A 17,833-nucleotide genomic window follows, 5' to 3' on the forward strand; every position below is an offset into this window, starting at 1 on the left:
CATAGTGTGCTCTGTTCTTGACAGATGATGCCAGAAGGGTAGGGAGCACACAGTTAGAGGGCACTGAATGCCCCAAGCAAGCAACCTGAATTCAGCTGCGTACACTTTTAGAGCATTCATGACCCATTTGGAATTTTTCAGCTGGGATCAGGTACCCAGATCAGAAATCTGATGGTGGCCAACTATAATGTATAATGGCTCAGAGGAGAACTGAGAGGCAGCCTACTCCACTGCCCCCGCCAAAAAAAGCTAAACCAAGGCAGTGACAAGGCAGCAGGGAGGCCAAAATGTGGTACTGTTTAGAAGCAGACTAGATGAGGGGGCCTCCCTGACAGTACAGTGGTGAAGACTTTACCCTCCAATGCACTGGGGACTGGCTCGATCCCTGGTGAGGGAACTAAGATGCTGTATGGTGTGGCCAAATTTTTTAAAAAAGAAATAGACTAGATGAGAAAACAGTACTGAAGGAATGGAGATGCAGTAGGAATCAAGGATCCATGAAGGCTTAGAAAGGTGCTTTCAAATAAATGAACAGAGAGAAAGAGAGGGAGGCGGCTGTGTTCCATTTTACGCACTTGGAGGCAACAGTGGGAACCTCCAGATAAAGACATCCTCTGTGCGGCTTGAAATACGGACCTGAGGTCAGCAAGAAGTCTACCACCCACCTAGTAGTGAACTGCCCAGAATGCTTAGAAGAGCCCTCAGGACTAAATCCTCTGGAAACACATTTAAAGGAAAGACGAAAAGGAAAGTCAAAGGTAGGCCGGAAGACAGGGATGAGCAGGATCATGGAGCAGGCATTCAGGAGAGGGGAAATGCGGGGTCATCAGTGCCAAACCTCCACCAGACACATGATGGATCTCCCATCAGAACAGAAGACCCACAAGGGCAGGGACCTTCTATCACTGCTTTGTCTGCAGCGCCTACAACGTGGCTGGCTCACAGCAGATAGTCAATTACTACTTGAGTGAATAAAGGATAAGGGCTATGTCTTAAGTGGTCACTGAACTTAGAATTAGAAGGCACTGCTGGCCACTTTCAGGACACCCATCCCCCACCTCCGTGCCCTGTCCAACTCTCCCCAAGCAGAGAACCACTGGCAAGCTGTCTCCTAGACAACAGATGTATGTTCACACACACAGACTCTACCTTTTAACCATGGGATAAAGGTCTTTTCATGCGTCAGTTTCATTTACCCATTTTGGATGGAAGTTCTTCATAGCCAGGCATCATCTTTATAACAGGCACTCTAGAAGACTTTATGAAATAAACTTGAGCCTATAAAGGCTCTAGAGTCAAATGAATCTTATACCCCATCACTTACCTGTTTTGAGTTTTCACATCAAGCATACCTTTTTTTTTACAGCTCCCATCCACAACATAGTCTCGGCAGATTTTCAGTTATATGCAGGAAGTAAAAGATCAGACTGCAAAGTACCTGATTTTGTGACAAAGAGCCCCCCAAAAGCCATGCAATTTCTGAGGTGGACTCCTGCCCAGAAATGTGAGCTGTTCAGATCTCATATCCTACATCGGGCCACCTCAGCCAGGTTGAGCTCTCTTCACTCATCAGGCCAAGCAGGACTTGGAAAACATGCACAAATGCCTAGCACCTAGTAGGTGCTAAGGAGTAACTGATAACAAGCCTGCAATTTTCCCTTCACACCATGACTGTAACAAAAATCCATCTCTTTCAGCTTCACTCAGATCTTCAGGGCTTCTCTTCCCTGAAGCAGTTCTTAAGGCCCCACATTCCTCAGGAAGTCTTCCTCATGTCAACAGACGAGCGATCCCCTCAGGCCTATCATCTCCAGGTGCAACGGGCACGGCATCTCCTACTTACTCAAAACTCCACAACGTGTATTTGTTACACAGGTTATTTATTCGATAACGACTTTCTAGATTTAGTCACCACTTGAATCATTGCTAAACTCTTTTCTTATCTCATCTGCATCACAGTTCTTCACCGTGGATTGTGAAGTCAACAGGCCAGGGTGAACCTGTCAGTTATGACTTACAACGACTGGCATGGTGCCACCATCAAAGAGTTCCGGGTAAATGGTTGCAGAGAAAGAGGAGGAGGATGGAGATGAGGGTCCTGAGGAAGGGTCCAGACAGGCTGCCCAGCCCATGGAACCTGAGGCCTGAAGAAGGCCTGGGATCTGCTTTCCCCTCTGCCCTGAAGGGTCCATCTATGGGCGATTCTAAGGCACAGTGGTAAAGGACATGACTGGCCCACCAAGCGCGGTCCTCTGGTCGAGCGGCAACCCCTCGCCTAGGACACAGTGCAACAAGCATCCCATTCAGAAGATCTTCCTGGACACATGCAAGCAGCATTTGCTAATGGAAGTGGAGATGAGGTCCCTCTTGGAAGAGAGCATCCCAGAAGACACTCTGCCCCAAGAACCAACCAGGTCCCTTACGCGTCCCTGAGAACAGCAGCCTGGGAGCAACCAAGACTTTCAGAGGCTGACAAGGCACAGAGTGGATGAATGAAAAGGTAATAATACATGGAAAACAACAGTGACAACTTTGGCTTATAAAACCTCCAACCTGAGGCAGGGACATCAGTGTCTACCAACATGCAAAACCAGACATGACCGTAGCAGATGGTTATCAGAAATGTTTTAGCATTTCCCACACTGCCTTCATCCCTCCCCCTACAAACACACACACACACACACACCCACACCCACACACCCACACACACCCACCCACCCACCCACACACCCACACACACCCACACCCACCCACACACCCACACACCCACACACACACACCTGCAGAATAAGTCAGAGGCTGGCATCCAGAGCCTGATGTCAGGACAGAACTCTTGGCACTCTGCACTAAATCACCATGATCAGTCCTATCTAGACAGCAAAGGAACACTGGCCTAAGCTTGAATGGCAGGATCTGTCCTGGGAGGAGTCAGGCTGCACCCAAGACTGCCAGGTCAGGAAAATCTTTCACTTCTCCTACTTCGCTGAAAGGCTGTCCACCCTGGTTGAATGTCAGCTTATACCGTAACCGGATGGGCTCCTGGGCAAAGATAAAAGACCTTAAATTAGTGGGGAGTGACAGAGAGATGGGCCCAGAGTCAAAGCCTTTACCCACCCAATAGTCACCAAGTAACAGTATGCATATGTTAACTCCACCCAAGTGAGGCATACCCTGGCCTCGACCCTCTGGGACTACAAACACGAGGGGAGCCAGGAAGACATCCTGGGTGTCTTCCCACACTTTAGCAGCCCTGATGTGGAGCCCAGCTAAGACGACAGGCTGGCCTCACCTTTCCAAAGGATTCCATGGAGCTAGAGAGTGTATGGACCACTCCCTTGGTCCACAGCTATGACAATCTGGACACAGATCTTCCAATCAGCCCCAGAGGAAAACTGACTCCAGCAAGGGACATTCCACCAGCATCCCAAACAAACTAAGACCTCAATACAGTTCTCTCCACCTGCCAGGCTGCCTCCCTGGAGTTCAAGGGCCCCCATTTCCCTGCTAGCACCGGTACCAGAACATACTTTGTGTGGATTGTCCAGCAGCAGCATCTGAGAGATCACAGCTGGAGGTGTCAAAGGACTGAAAGCAGGAAGCTTAGAGCTGGACGCCGGCTGCAGTTTCACTCTCATTGACTATCGGGGGAAGAAATCCAACATATAACTCATTCCTAACAAACTACAGCTTTAATGAGGGAGATCTGGTGAACAGGAGAGCTTGGCCTCCACCCCACCAATGGCTGAAAGAATATGGAAGACCCTCCCACCCCACCCATACACAAAGTGTATCTGTAGTTGTGTGGTCAAAGGTCAGCTTCTGAGAGGCAGAACATGAAGAAAGAAAGCACATCCTGCACTGGATTCTAACTGCCTCTCACTAGCTCCGTGACTCTGGGCAAAATACTTAACCTTTCTGAACCCTGGACTGATAATTTGTAAGATAGAGGTAATGAGAGTCCATGCCCTACAAAATTACCATCAGTGTTAGAAAGTGCATGGTTTGGGGCGTCCCTGGTGGCCGGGTGGTAAAGAAGCCACCTGCCATTGCAGTGCCAATGCAGGGAACAACTAAGCCTGCGTGCCACAGCTGCTGAGCCCCAGCTCCCCAACAAGAGAAGCCACAGTAACGAGAAGCCCAAACACTGCAGCTGGAGAGTACACCCTGCCAGCCTGGATGGAAGGGCCGTTTAGAGGAGAATGGATACATGCGTATGTATGGCTGAGCCCCTTTGCTGTTCACCTGAAACTGTCACAACATTGTTACGCTGCTATACCCCAATACAAAATAAAAAGTTAAAAAAAAATAGTCCCCACTTGCCACAACTGGAGAAGGCCCGCGTGGAGCAACAAAGACCCAGCACAGCCATAAATAAACTACAAAATAATAATAAACTAAAAATAAATAAACCTTTAAAAAAAAAAGAAAATGCAGAGTTTTATTTTTGTCTGCCTTGAATCCTTCCTTTCAGGACAGGGCCCTTGCCCATTTCTTGTGATTCTAGTCTGGCTGTTAACCTGTGGGGACTGACTTCCCTTGAGAAAGGGATGTAATGTCCTACTTGGCCAGAGTACCTCACATCCCTGAACACGAGTTACTGGCCTGAGGTATACAAGTAACATATACAATGCCTCATGCCAGTTTATTCTGAGATAAAAAGAGTTAAGGCCCATGTAACTCTGGAGCTGCTGGCGGCCATTTCCTGCTTTGTGGAGACTGTCCGTGAGAGAACAGGCTCCAGAAGGGAAAAACAAAGTCAAGAGAGGGAAAGTGGCAGGCTCTTAAGGAACTGTTTACGAACCTATCCGAATCCAGCCATCTGTGAAGGCACACATTCAGGAATCCCCAGTTAACTGAGCCAACAAAATTCCTGTTTTATCTTAATCTACTTTAAGTGAAGATTCTGACCTTTCCATCTCATAGATAATGTCCCCACAAAGGACCTGATGCTCAAAAATGACAGCCTTTATTGAAGAATTCCAGGGAGCGGGCCAGCCGCTGACTCACCTTTGGCACAGCCACTTGAAACATGATGTCCCAGACGGGCTGGGTGGCCGTGCTCATCATGGTCAACAGGAGCACCTGCACCTCTGGGTGGCCGGGAGCTCCAGTCTGAGAAAAGTGGAGCAGAATTCTGAATCCATTCCGGTCGTACACGATAAGAGGCGGCAGGCTGCCTGGCAGAGAAGGACCCAACCAAGAGGATCAGTGCTACTACAAACTCCCCTGAAGAGCGGCCACGCTTGAAACAGACGCGCACCTGTCACCAAGTCCTCTTCTCCACTCAGCACAGCTCCTGGGCTCAACCCTCTGCACCACCATAACCCAAGTCCTCATTAGCTCCAGGGGACTCCTGTGACATTCCAAACTGATCTCTCCCCACCATCCAACCATCCATTACCAGTTAAAAAAATTATAATAAAAAATTCAGAAAATAACTTTTTTTGAGCAAGAAATGACTGGATGATTAAAATAGCATATGGGGACTTCCCTGGTGGTCCACAGGCCAAGAGTCCATGCTCCCAGTGCAGGAGGCGTGCGTTCGGACCCTAGACAGAGATCTAGATCTCATATGGTGCAACTTAATCAGAAGAAAAAAGATCCTGTATGCCACATGCCAAAACTAAGATCCAGAAGAGCCAAGTAAATAAATAATAAAAAATAATGTGTGAACACCACAAAAAATACAGATATCATAAAGGATGAAACAGAAAACACCTTTACTGCTCCAGAAATAAGCACCGCAAACATCCGGGCCTCTATCCTTCTGGTCTCTTTGTATGACTATATACACATACACATCCCTTATATTTAATTTGACAAAGCAGTAAAGACAGCAGAGCTTTCTAAATTAATCAGGTATTGGAAACACTAAAGGGATTGTCCTAATTTAGCTAAGAAATAATTTCAAAGTTAATTTGGGGAGAAAGATACATGAGACTATAAGAAAAGGAGGGGGAGTAGGGCTATCTGCATGAACAAATACTCAGATATGGACAAAACTGCAACTCAAAACAGCAAGTAAAACAGACCCAAACTTGAGAATTTAACATGTCAAGTAAGTACTTTTGAAAATCATTGGCTAATTCAGTAAGTGGTAGACAAATGGCTAACCATCTTTTAAAAAATTTAATGAAGATCCTTATCGCATGCCAAATATCACTTATCAAAATGCACATTATAAAAACATACTTTAACAATGAAACTGCCAAAGATTTAAAAGACTGAAAATATTCATGAGGCATGGTGGTGAGGTTATGGGCAAAAGGCAACCTTTCTAGAAGGCAACTTGGTAGTGAAGGTCAAAATTTTAAAAGTCTACACCCAGCATTTCCTCTTTTAAGTATATTTCCTAATGAAATAATCAGGGAAGTTTTAAAAATGGGTCTCCATTTATTGCAATGAGTTGTTCACTGTAACGCTGTTTACAACAGTGAACAACTGGAAACAAATTATCCTTCAGAAAGAAATTGAATAAATGAGTTACAGTACATGTTAGTGGCATAAGTATGAATTTATTTTTTTTTTAAATCGAGGTTTTGAAGAATTAGGGCATAAAATAATGCTGTGGCTTATAATAGTAAATAAAGCAAGATATAAAACTATATATACTATGGTACCAACTTTTTAAATACATGTACATGGATAAGACAATGGATAAGACAATAAAATATATCAGGATATTAACAAAATTTCCATCTTTGAGTGGTAATGATACAGATGATTTTAATTTTCTGTTCTCTATTTTTTCTAAACTATATTGAACATTTTTTTATCTTTCCATGTGCTTTTATTATCATTTTACATCTTATGAAAACAATTTACCTCTTCAATCTGGATTCTTTATTTTTTTAATTTTTTAAAGCTTATTTATTAATACTTTTAATATAAATTTATTTATTTTAATTGGAGGCTAGTTACTTTACAATACTGTAGTGGTTCTGCCATACATTGACATGAATCCGCCACAGGTGTACATGTGTTCCCCATCCCATCCCTCTGGGTCATCCCAGTGCACCAGCCCTGAGTACCCTGTCTCATGCACTGAACCTGGACTGGTGATTCGTTTCACATATGATAATATACATGTTTCAATGCCATGCTCCCAAATCATCCCACCCTCGCCCTCTCCCACAGAGTCCAAAAGACTGTGCTATACATCTCTGTCTCTTTTGCTATCTCGCATGTGGGGTTATCATTACCACCTTTCTAAATTCCATATATATGCGTTAGTATACTGTATTGGTGTTTTTCTTTCTGGCTTACTTCACTTTATAATAGGCTCCAGTTTCATCCACCTTATCAGAAATGATTCAAATGTATTCTTTTCAATGGCTGAGTAATACTCCATTGTGTATATGTACCACAGCTTTCTTATCCATTCATCTGCTGATGGACATCTAGGTTGCTTCCATGTCCTGGCTATTATAAATAGTACTCCGATGAACATTGGGGTACACATGTCTCTTTCAATTCTGGTTTCCTCGGTGTGTATGCCCAGCAGTGAGATTGCTAGGTCATTTGGCAGTTCTATTTCCAGTTTTTTAAGGAATCTCCACTCTGTTCTCCATAGTGGCTATACTAGTTTGCATTCCCACCAACAGTGTAAGAGGGTTCCCTTTTCTCCACACCCTCTCCAGCATTTATTGCTTGTAGACTTTTGTATCACAGCCATTCTGACTGGCGTGAAATGGTACCTCATTGTGGCTTTGATTTGCATTTCTCTGATAATGAGTGATGTTGAGCATCTTTTCATGTGTTTGTTATCCATCTGCATGTCTTCTTTGGAGAATAATTTTAGATTTATAAAAAGGGTATATGGGGAAAGAATCTAAGGAAGAATGGAGCTCACTCTCTCTCTCTCTCTCTCTTTCTCTCTCTCTCTCTCTCTATATATATATATATATCTGATCCATTTTGCTGTATAGCAGAAACTAACATAACACTGTAAATCAACTATACTCCAATAAAAATTACTTTTTAAAAAACTTACAAAAACATAAAAGAATTTCCATATACCTTTCACCTAGCTTCTACAAATATTAACATTATATATAACCACCGTACAATGATTAAAACTAGGAAATTAACACTGAACATTTATTATAGTTAAAATAAAAAGTAGGAACACAAAGCGACCCCACTGCTGACTTTACTTGCTCTGCCTGGCTCCACGGTCTTCTGTAATCTGAGCTCACCACACTGAGCCACAAGGGGGTTCTGTGCCCCCGGAAGGGGCCCAGGCCCTAGATCTGAAGGTTTCACCTGTTTCCTGCTCATGTATCAGGGTACTGACCACAGGGAATCACCTTACTTAGCTGGGCCTTCAGTCTCCTTCCCTTTGTAATAAGGGAGGTTAATATCTATGTTTCCTGCTTTAATGAGGATCCTTAGAGGAAGATGCTCACCAGTCAAATTCTTCCTTTCCTTCTAATTCCAGCTCTCCCTATTTATCTCAGGTCATACTGAACATTCCCTTCCTGAATTCCAAATGAAGATCATGTCCCTATGTGGACTCAAGATCCCTAATTAAATTCTGCCTGCCAATATGCTTCAGAGTCAACCCCATGACAGAAAACTAAGAAAAATATCAGCAAAGAGACCATGAAGCCACCTGCCTTATCCTTTGCCTGCAGGCAAGATTCTGAAGATTAAGGGCTGCTATGGCTTTTAATAGTAAATAAAGCAGGATATAAAACAGTATAAACCCCCATGTACCTTCCCCAGTTTAAGAGCCACTTCTATCAATCCAGAGTGGATAAAGCTGGGTGTCTAATAGAGAGGGAAAAAAGAGTAAAACTGTACTTACTGGGCTTAACAGACTCCAAAGGGACAAACACTTGAGCCAGAGGAGTGTTCTGGGAAGATGGGGAAGGAGCCAATGGGCCGGCCTCCCAGGACCAACCTGGTGAGGATTTGGTACCTGGTGGTACTTCCTTGGGGATACTTTTCTGTGGAATATAATTCCTGCAAAGAAATAATAAGACTGGAAAAAACTGTAGAGAAATCTGGGAATCTGATTAGACTTTCTGAATAAAAAGGGAAAAAATAAATATAAATGTGTGTGCATACATGTGTATGTATATATTTTCAGGGTGTATGAGTTTAGAAAAGCAATCTAACCCATGCCTCAGTTTTCTTATCTGCAAAATGGAGACATCTTAATGTTTACCTCATAGGGTTATAAGAATTAAATGAGAAAGTGTATGAAGTGTATCTGCGTGCACACAATAAGAACCCAATAAACTAATTAATGTTGTCAGGCAGTCATGTTACACTGGCCACATCATTCATACTTCATGATTCTGTCCCTTTGGAACACAAATCAAAAACACTTTTGGAAAACCTAAGTCCAGACAGAAGTGACCCACCAAAATCAGAATGTCAAGCGGTGATAAACAGCAAACTAGGAAGAAATTCGTTAGATACAAACAAGAATGACCTCCCAGCACAGCTCCATCTCCACCCAGTTCGGAGGTCTTCACCAGGCACACAGGCTCTCAGGGAGCTGTCTGGGGAAGGCAAAGTGCTCCAGCCTTGCCAGAGGCAAATGGACAGGATCTATGCAAATGTGTTTACATTCATACCTTAGAGCACCTCTCTTTATATAAATCTGTACTACAGAAACTTTCCAGGTGCCTCCACACTGGAAGTTATGTAAATATCCGCAAGAGGGAAATGACTAAGTGTACATTATATGGATATGAAAGCGTGAAAGCGAAAGCAAAGTCACTCAGTCGTGTCCGACTCTTTGTGACCCCGTGGACTGTAGCCTACCAAGCTCCTCTGTCCATGGGATTCTCCAGGCAAGATTACTGGAGTGGGCTGCCATTTCCTTCTCCAGTGGATCTTCCCGACCCAGGGATTGAACCCAGGTTTCCCACATTGGAGGCAGACTCTTTAACCTGAGCCACGGGAAGCCCATATGAATATTATTCAACTATCAGAATGAAGCAAATTTACATAAACTGATGAAAATGTTATCAAAGATGTGTGATATAAAAAACCAGAGTGGGGGTTCCCCTCGTGGCTCAGTGGTAAAGAATCTACCTGCCTTCACGGCCTAGGGCCCATGCTCTGCAACAAGAGAAGCCACCACAAGAAGCCTGTGCACTGCAGCTAGAAAAACACCAGAGGAGCAACGAAGACCCAGCACAGCCAAAAATAAAATTATTTTTAAAAAGTAAAAAAAAAAAAAACCCACAGCAGAGTACAATCTGTAAATTATAACCTCACTTGTGTAAAACAAGCCACATATTACTATATTTGCAGGAAAAAAGCAAAGAAGGAGCATTCAACCTGGTTTTTAGGGAATGGTATTTAGGATTTTCTATACAATCTATTTCTCTAGTGATTAAACATTGCTGCAAACTACAGTGAAATCAGGAAAACAGAAAACCAACCTATAAAGACCAAGAACATCATCATCAGCTACCGCTGATGTTACTCCTGAAACCCCTTTCCAGAGGTCCTGGCCAAAACGTGTGCTCTCCTGACTCGGGGTGGATGGGGAGGTAAAGGGGCGGCACGCAGTGCAGCCCTTCAGGGAGAGCGGCAGCCCAGCAACTGCACACAGGAGCGACTCTTCTCGGCTCCCTGCCCACGAGACTCACCGAGATCCTGGAGGCGGCTGTGGGGAGAGGAGGTCCAGCAAGTTCCCTTCTGTAGAAGGGCTCTGAGCACCGCCAGCTGGTAGCGTGCTGGTGGTGGGGTTCTTCTTCTCCTGACAGCAATTCTGACCTGCAACCTGTCAAACCAGGAATGGCTCAAGCAAGGGCAGCATATGAATGACTGTGAGCCGTGGTCACACCAGGGCACAGCTCTCCTGACCCCAAAGCCACTGCAGCAGGCTAACCACGTTTCCTAGGGCAGGTGGAGAAAGGGCGAGAGGGCCTGACTCCTGAGCAGACCTTTGGTAAGTAAGCAAGAGTCTGGATACAACAGAAGAGGGCAAGGATAGAAGAGCAAAAACACGTCTCCCTTCAGGGGTTCAAGCCAGACAGTGGAAGAAAAGAAAAGGCTTTGGGCCTCCGAGTCCACAAGAGCCACCAGGCTATGCTGTCACCCTCTGCCCTCCCCGGGGCAGTGCTGCCTTCAGGAAGGCAGGTTTGAGGGACCTCCCGTCTCCTGTCCAGCCCCCAGGAAGAGCCTCCTTACCTTGCTAGGAACTGGGGCATCACTGATTCCTGCAAGGAAGGAACACAGTGGAGGTGCACATCAGTAACTACCTGATACAAGCCGGAGACTGATGCCACCCTTTCTAGAGCCCTCAGAAAGCCTAGACAAAGCAAATTACCGGAACTCATTCAACTCCGTCCTGGCAAATCTGAGACTGGGGACAAGGAAGACCTCTCCGAATTTCCCAGTATAACCTGATTCTTTCTAAAAACAGGCACACACTCCCCAAGGGAATGGGCCTGCTCTCTCCCTGGGAGTCAGGACCGCTCTGTGCCGGCTCCTCCCAGACACCACCCTTACCTAAGGCTGCCAGGTCCTGATGCAGTAAAGACGGCGTCACAGCCCCAGCCTGCTCAGACCCGCTGTCCTCCAAGTCAATCAGGGGGCAGTTCTTCATGCAGCCTGTTGGATTCTGAAAGACTAGAAAACAGATAGGAAAGTAAATATGAGTGAAAGCTCCACTTCCCTCAGGCCTCCTCCCAATCAAAAGACATCACATGGTCCCCCCTTAGCACACCCCTAAAGAACCTTCCACTGCCGTTGATTGGCTTGATTCACAGCCTTGAGTGGCATCTGAAATACGAGGCAGCCAGAGGAACTGCCTTCCCATCCCTGCCATCACAGAATCCTCTTACACTCCATCCAACCAGGACAGCAGCAGAGCAGATTGCTCCAGCTCAGAGGCCTTTGAGGTTCTGACCACAGCTTATCAGAATCATCTCAAGTGCTTGATAAAAATTTGGGGCCCAGCTCCAGGTAATCTAGGTCCAAAAAGGTCTAAGAATCTGCATTTCAAGCACTATTTTGGACCGATTCTGATTTAGCTAGCCTGGCACCAGGAACCACTGATGGTCAATCTTCTTTGGTGCACAGCTCCCCTAAGTAAGCACTCACAAGAGGCACAATCTGCATCTGGTACCAGAATAGCCACACACTTCTGTATACAAAGCTAGCTGCTGCCCAGCAGTCAATCCATGACGGCACATGGGGCAGAGGCTGGCTACATAAAACCAATTCTCAAGGGAAACGGAAAAGAGAGTGTGTGCTCTCATTTCTATACCATAACCCAGAATGTTCTGAGGAGTCAGTTCTTTTCCGGGATTTGCAGGCTGCCCCCTGACAAGGAGTGGAAGATGCTCTCTGCACATACCTCTGGACACAGGTATGTCTTCCACAGAGCTGGCCACTGTGTTCCCAAAGGTGACGCGGCCCTCCATCACCTGTTTGTACAGCAGAACTCCCTGGGTGAGGAGGTCATTTGCCTGGAGAATCTCCGCTGAAGAACGAGAAAAAAATCAGAATCCCCCGTTTAGCAACCAACATTCTCAGTCTTTTTAAAGCCATCCACAAAGCAGCAACCACACAGCTCTACCATGTTCCGTATGGCCATGCCTCCCGCCCCCAGGTCACAAGATAAGGCCCCTGGCAGACCCAGTCACTCAATCGCTGAACCTCAACACTTCCTTCTCAGGTTGGAGGAGGAACCAAATCTTTTCACTTTCTTGGTCTGTACTGCCCAGTGTGACGGCCAACACTTGAAATATGTCCTTTCAAATGAGGAACTAAATCTTGAACTTAGTTTTAATTAAAATTTAAACTTAAAGCTTTTTCATCAATGTGGGTGCAAATATTAAAAGATTTCTGGGACTTTATTCAGTCATTGGAAAGTGTGTAAGGAACAATGTGGTACATGAATCTACTTTTTCACCTGTAAATTTCATAAAATCTAAATACAGATCAAGCATTCCTGATGAAAACTGAACATCCAAATTGAAATATCCAAATAAAAAATGCAGTGGATTTCAAAAATTTCAAGGGTATTTCATGGTCTGGTTTACCTGCAAGAAAATCTCTCCTGGGAGAGAGAGAATAGCAACAGGGGCAGGGGCTGTATGTAACACTGCAGGCCACTGTGCTAGGAGAAGCCTTCAAGAGCGACCAACTATTAATTTAATGTCAATTTTTAAACTAAATGGAAGTGAACAAACAAGAGGTTGAATGTTGTATTTGGCATGTGCAAGGTGTTTTAAATTTCATTCATTTTGACTTCACTGCAACCAGAGAAAATAAGTCTTAGAATAATTACATCATTAAAAAAAACCCAGAAAACCAGATACCATGGGCCTCGTAACATCACCTATGATGTATTCTTGTTCCTCCCCGACACACCCTCATTTGAACCTGAATCTGAACAACCTTCCTGATTCAATTTATAAGAAATCAAGAATTTCAGAAATATCAGGAACAGAGAAACATTAACCACCAGGGGAGATGCCATCAGAAAAGTGAGACCAAGAAAAAGGACACGTTTTTCATGAATGAAATTAAAAAAAATAAAACAAAACAGGAGGCTAGCCACCAAAAGAGACTTAAATACCAAGCATGGTTTTCCTTTCTGGTTCTGATTTATAACAAACTTTAAAAAAGAAAAAAAAGGGTCAGCCAGAGATGATTAGAGAGAGAAAATGCCCAGGAAATCTGAACACTGATAAGTTACTCCGAAATGTTTGGAATTTGCTTAAAAACAGAACCGGGAGTGTGGGGAGGGGGAGGACAGAGGGACTGCGCAGTACAAGTGAAACACGATCAAGGCTGACTGTGAGCTGGTAATTGTGATCGGAAGGTGAAGAGGACACGGAGATAGAATCCCTTTTACGTGTTTTGAGATCTTCCATAAGATAAAAAGCTTCAGCCATTTCTATACTTGTGTCCAGAATTTCAGTTCTCCCACATGCCTTTCACTCCACACTGGCCACCTCGCTGAGGCTCCCCAACCCAGCCCCTGAAGGCACTCTGGGTGTGAGACCTCCCAGACATGCCCCTCGCAGCTGCTTCTCAGACCTCTCAGAGGTTCAGTTTTTCTGCAAGTCTCCAGTGGGAGCTGCTCTTCCTTCTACCCCCTTCACACCCAACTCACATGGTAAACCTCCACCCTGTTCTATGCTTGCAGACCTGCTGCTCATTTCTTGTTCAAGCCCAGATTTCTCTGAAAATTGTAAGAATCAACTCAATCAATGCCATCCCCAAGCGCAACCACTGGAACACCTGGAAGCCACCGTCGAGTTTCTGTGTCAGCAGCACAGAGGAAGCCCCATGGCAGGCAGAGAGCCCCACGCGGGTCCTACACTCTGGGGTGTGCGCTGCCTACGCCTGGAGAATAAGACCGTACCGAGTGCCTCATCGTCGTCGGTGGTGTCACTTGCCAGCCGGAACAGGGTGGGCCGCAGCTTTTCACACCTCTCATACACGACCTAGAAAATAGTTTGTTACATAAAATTCTCACTAAGTGCGTTATAAAAAAAGAAAGCTCTCAAGATGTGTACATGTGGAGAAATGGGAACTCTGAAACACTGCTATCACAAACATAACATGATACAATCACTCTGGCACTTTTTAAAAAGTTGACTATACACCCGGCATATGACCTAGCAAATCCCACATTGAGGCGTTTACACAAAACGGTCCTGAACACAAGTGTTCAGAGCAGCGTATTTCATAATCACCTGAAGCTGCAAGCAACCCAAATATCCATCAACAGACGAATGGACACGCATACTGTGGTACATGCTCACCACAGTTTCTCCAAAGGAGAGAAGCCTAACCATCCCCCACAAAAAGGGCAGAGGAGGACTACTGCATCATTCCCTTTAAAAAAGAGTCTAGAAAAGAAACGTAACTTAATCAGAAGTCTTTCTCAGCCGTGTCCAACTCTTTGCAGCCCCACAGACTGCAGCCTGCCAGGTTCTACTGTCTGTGGAATGTTCCAGACAAGAATACTGGAGTGGGTTGCCACTTCCTCCTCGAGGGGATCTTCCCGACCTAGGGACGGAGCATGTGTCCCTGGCATCTCTTGCACTGGTAGGTGGATTCTTCACCACTAGTGCCACCTGGGAAGCCCCAAACTAACTAGAAGGGGAAACACCTATCAGTGGTTGCTTGGGAGAGAGGAGGAACAGGAGGAGGAGAATGAGAAGTTTGAGGGGGTGAGGAACATGCTGGTTATTTTGACTGTGTGAGGGCCTCTTGAAACCCGTGCATATTCTTAGTATGTCAGGCATACTGAGTCCTTCCTGCCTTTGTTTTTGAAAAGAGTACCTGCAAGGCCGCCTGGTCTGGCGGGGCCTGTCCCGGCTTGCGGTACGTGCTCAGCATCTCCTGCAGCACCTTCACGTGGCTCCGAACTTCCTCCACAGCGCTGACCCTCCTGGACACCTTCTCCGACTTTTCTTGTTCCTTTCGGGAGAAAGACGATGAAGTGAGGGACAGATGCTGTGGATAAAGCTTGAATGTGCTGGGAGAGGCACGCTGTGCTGTGCAGAGCTCAGGGAAGCCACCAAAACACTGAGTAGGTGGAGTGTTCACTCAGCGGGCAAGAAGATGCTCAAGGTCTGGGATTCCTGGGACAGACAAGGGGGAGCATGTGTCCACTGTATTACCAGCCTCCATCCCTCTGGAGAGGAAAATCCCATACCTGGATTCCCACACCAACACTGGTCACTGAGACAGAAACTGGGGTCTGTGAAATGCTTTGAGTTCTTGGACAGAAGTACTTGGAAGCACACAGAAGTTTCTGCTTCCAGGCACCACCTTGCTACCCTTCAGGGAGATCACAGCTGTTCTCTGGTTCAGGGCTAGGCGGCTGTCTCTTCTTCCAGCTAACTGTACCCGCTCCCCCCACACACACATACTGTCCCTGCTGCCAAGTTGCTTCAGTTGTGTCCAACTCTTTGCAACCCCATGGACTATAGCCCATCAGGCTCCTCTGTCCATGCATGGAACTGTCCAGGCAAGAATACTGGAGTGGGTTCCCATGCCCTCCTCCAGGGGATCTCCCTACACTGTCCAGCCCCTGTCAAATGCTGGCTCTGCAGAACCCCCTGGAAAATGCCCACCTCCTTGACCAAATTCTTGATCAGCCGGTTTGCAGCCTGAAGATCCTCAGGATGGTTGCTTTTCAGAAGCCTTGTCAGAAGCTGGAAAGGGAACACGACTCAGTGAAACTAATTCCCTGTGTCAAGCGGCTCAGAGCAATAGCACCAGCAACAGCAGAATTACCCGCCACAACAGCTCGCACATTAAATACATGACCTTACTAAATCCTCACGATAACGCAATAATTTAACGATCGCGACCATCATGACATTCCCCACAGAACACTGGTGTTTCAACAGGGAATGGAGATGGATGTCCAGGAGACATCCGGCCAAGTCTGGAGACATTGTCGGTGGTCACAACTGGGGGCAGTACTGACATCCAGTGGGTAGAGGTCAGGGACACCTATACACCCCACCTCACAGTGCATGACAGCCCCCAACAAGGAAGTTAACTGGCCCAAAATGTCAATAGTACAGAGGCAGTCTTAGACCACACACTCTGATGTGAGAGACCTCGGGAATCTCGTCCACTTTGTTCCCAATGCCTAGTGGAATGCCTGACACGTGGAGTCACTCACTCCTCATTGGATAGATGGCAGGAAAGATGGAGAGCCATCTTTCTGAGCACCGCAGTGTCTAAGCAGCTGGCCCAAGCTGACACCAGACTGACTTTCTCAGGAGTCCACGCCACACCTCTTCCCCTGCTCCTCCTGAGGACCCTGCAGGAGAGGAGCCGAGGGAAAGCCGCCCAGAGCCCAGCACAGCTCTGCTCATCCTGCCCACAGTGAGCACCCAGATCCAAGGGAGGAGGACAGCTGACAGGTGCGGCTGGAAGGCAGAGGGCACCAGAAGAGACCCATCCTTGGACTGGAGTCTTCCTGGTCCTACACTCATCAGACCTTGTGAGCGACCGAGAACAGTAATGACCAAAAGCACTGCCACCTTTCAGAGGTACCCTGGAGTTATCCCCGAGTCGTGGCCTAGGTTTGGACCCCCTTGCTTCTCCCTCCCCTCTTCTTAATGATGTCTGAGGAGCAGCGATACTGGAGGCAGGAAAGGAAGGAAAACGGGCAAGATTGGGCTTACTGATGCTTTCTCTTTTGATCTGAACCAACGTGCAACCCATGCTTTCCTCCCCACTCCCCTTCCCCAAACACTGCACACACTCTGGATACGACTGACCCCCCACACTACCCACTAGGGTTGGCCTTTTGTACCTTCTTTCCCCCGGGAACACCGAACAGATAAGGTGGAAGACCCAAAGAATAGGTCACTTATTTGACCTCTCCATGAAGACAACATACAGACCCTAAGACACCTCTCTCTGCTCCAGAGAGAACTCACCCCACCTCCCCACATGCCAGTTCAGATCAGAGGGTACTGGAGGGGAGTCCCTCAAAGAAGAGGTCGGCTCAGACTCCAGGTTGGCCTCCATGGTCAGGGAGAAGCTTCTTACCTTTGACTTTTCTTCATCAGCATCAAAGATGGAGCTCTTGGGCCAGGGAGAAGGTGGGGGCAAGATTTTATCCACTGGAAGTTTAGGGTCTTGCTTTATTATACCTAAAAAATACAATTCATGGATATGCTGATATAAATACCTGCTGACATCAGCAGGATCCAGTATAAAGTCCAGAAACCCCTGGTTCCTGATCTCCCACCAGGAAGACACTGTCAGCGACCTTAAAGGGAAACACCCAGGGCATGATCAAGGCTCTGTACCCTCCCTTGAGAGAATCCCAAGTCGGGGATGGTCAGAGCCAATTAAATCAGAGCAGAGGCAG

The 17,833-nt window shown here is 46.3% G+C and overlaps 1 protein-coding gene across 1 annotated transcript in view; it reads right to left on the reverse strand.

The window, feature by feature from the left end:
• Positions 1,862 to 17,833, reverse strand: part of GGA2 (golgi associated, gamma adaptin ear containing, ARF binding protein 2) — a 30,795-nt gene continuing 14,823 nt past the window's right edge. The window contains exons 6-17 of the mRNA XM_018040713.1: positions 17,509 to 17,612; positions 16,071 to 16,151; positions 15,274 to 15,411; positions 14,348 to 14,429; positions 12,329 to 12,454; positions 11,479 to 11,598; positions 11,158 to 11,186; positions 10,614 to 10,747; positions 8,810 to 8,967; positions 5,008 to 5,177; positions 3,528 to 3,638; positions 1,862 to 3,039 (exon numbers count right to left, since the gene is read on the reverse strand). Of these exons, the coding sequence (XP_017896202.1) occupies positions 2,929 to 3,039; positions 3,528 to 3,638; positions 5,008 to 5,177; positions 8,810 to 8,967; positions 10,614 to 10,747; positions 11,158 to 11,186; positions 11,479 to 11,598; positions 12,329 to 12,454; positions 14,348 to 14,429; positions 15,274 to 15,411; positions 16,071 to 16,151; positions 17,509 to 17,612 (1,364 nt within the window). The 3' untranslated portion in view covers positions 1,862 to 2,928. The remainder of the gene's footprint in view (positions 3,040 to 3,527; positions 3,639 to 5,007; positions 5,178 to 8,809; positions 8,968 to 10,613; positions 10,748 to 11,157; positions 11,187 to 11,478; positions 11,599 to 12,328; positions 12,455 to 14,347; positions 14,430 to 15,273; positions 15,412 to 16,070; positions 16,152 to 17,508; positions 17,613 to 17,833) is intronic.

This window comes from Capra hircus, chromosome 25 (assembly GCF_001704415.2).
Source record: "Capra hircus breed San Clemente chromosome 25, ASM170441v1, whole genome shotgun sequence".
Classification (NCBI taxonomy): domain Eukaryota; kingdom Metazoa; phylum Chordata; class Mammalia; order Artiodactyla; family Bovidae; genus Capra; species Capra hircus.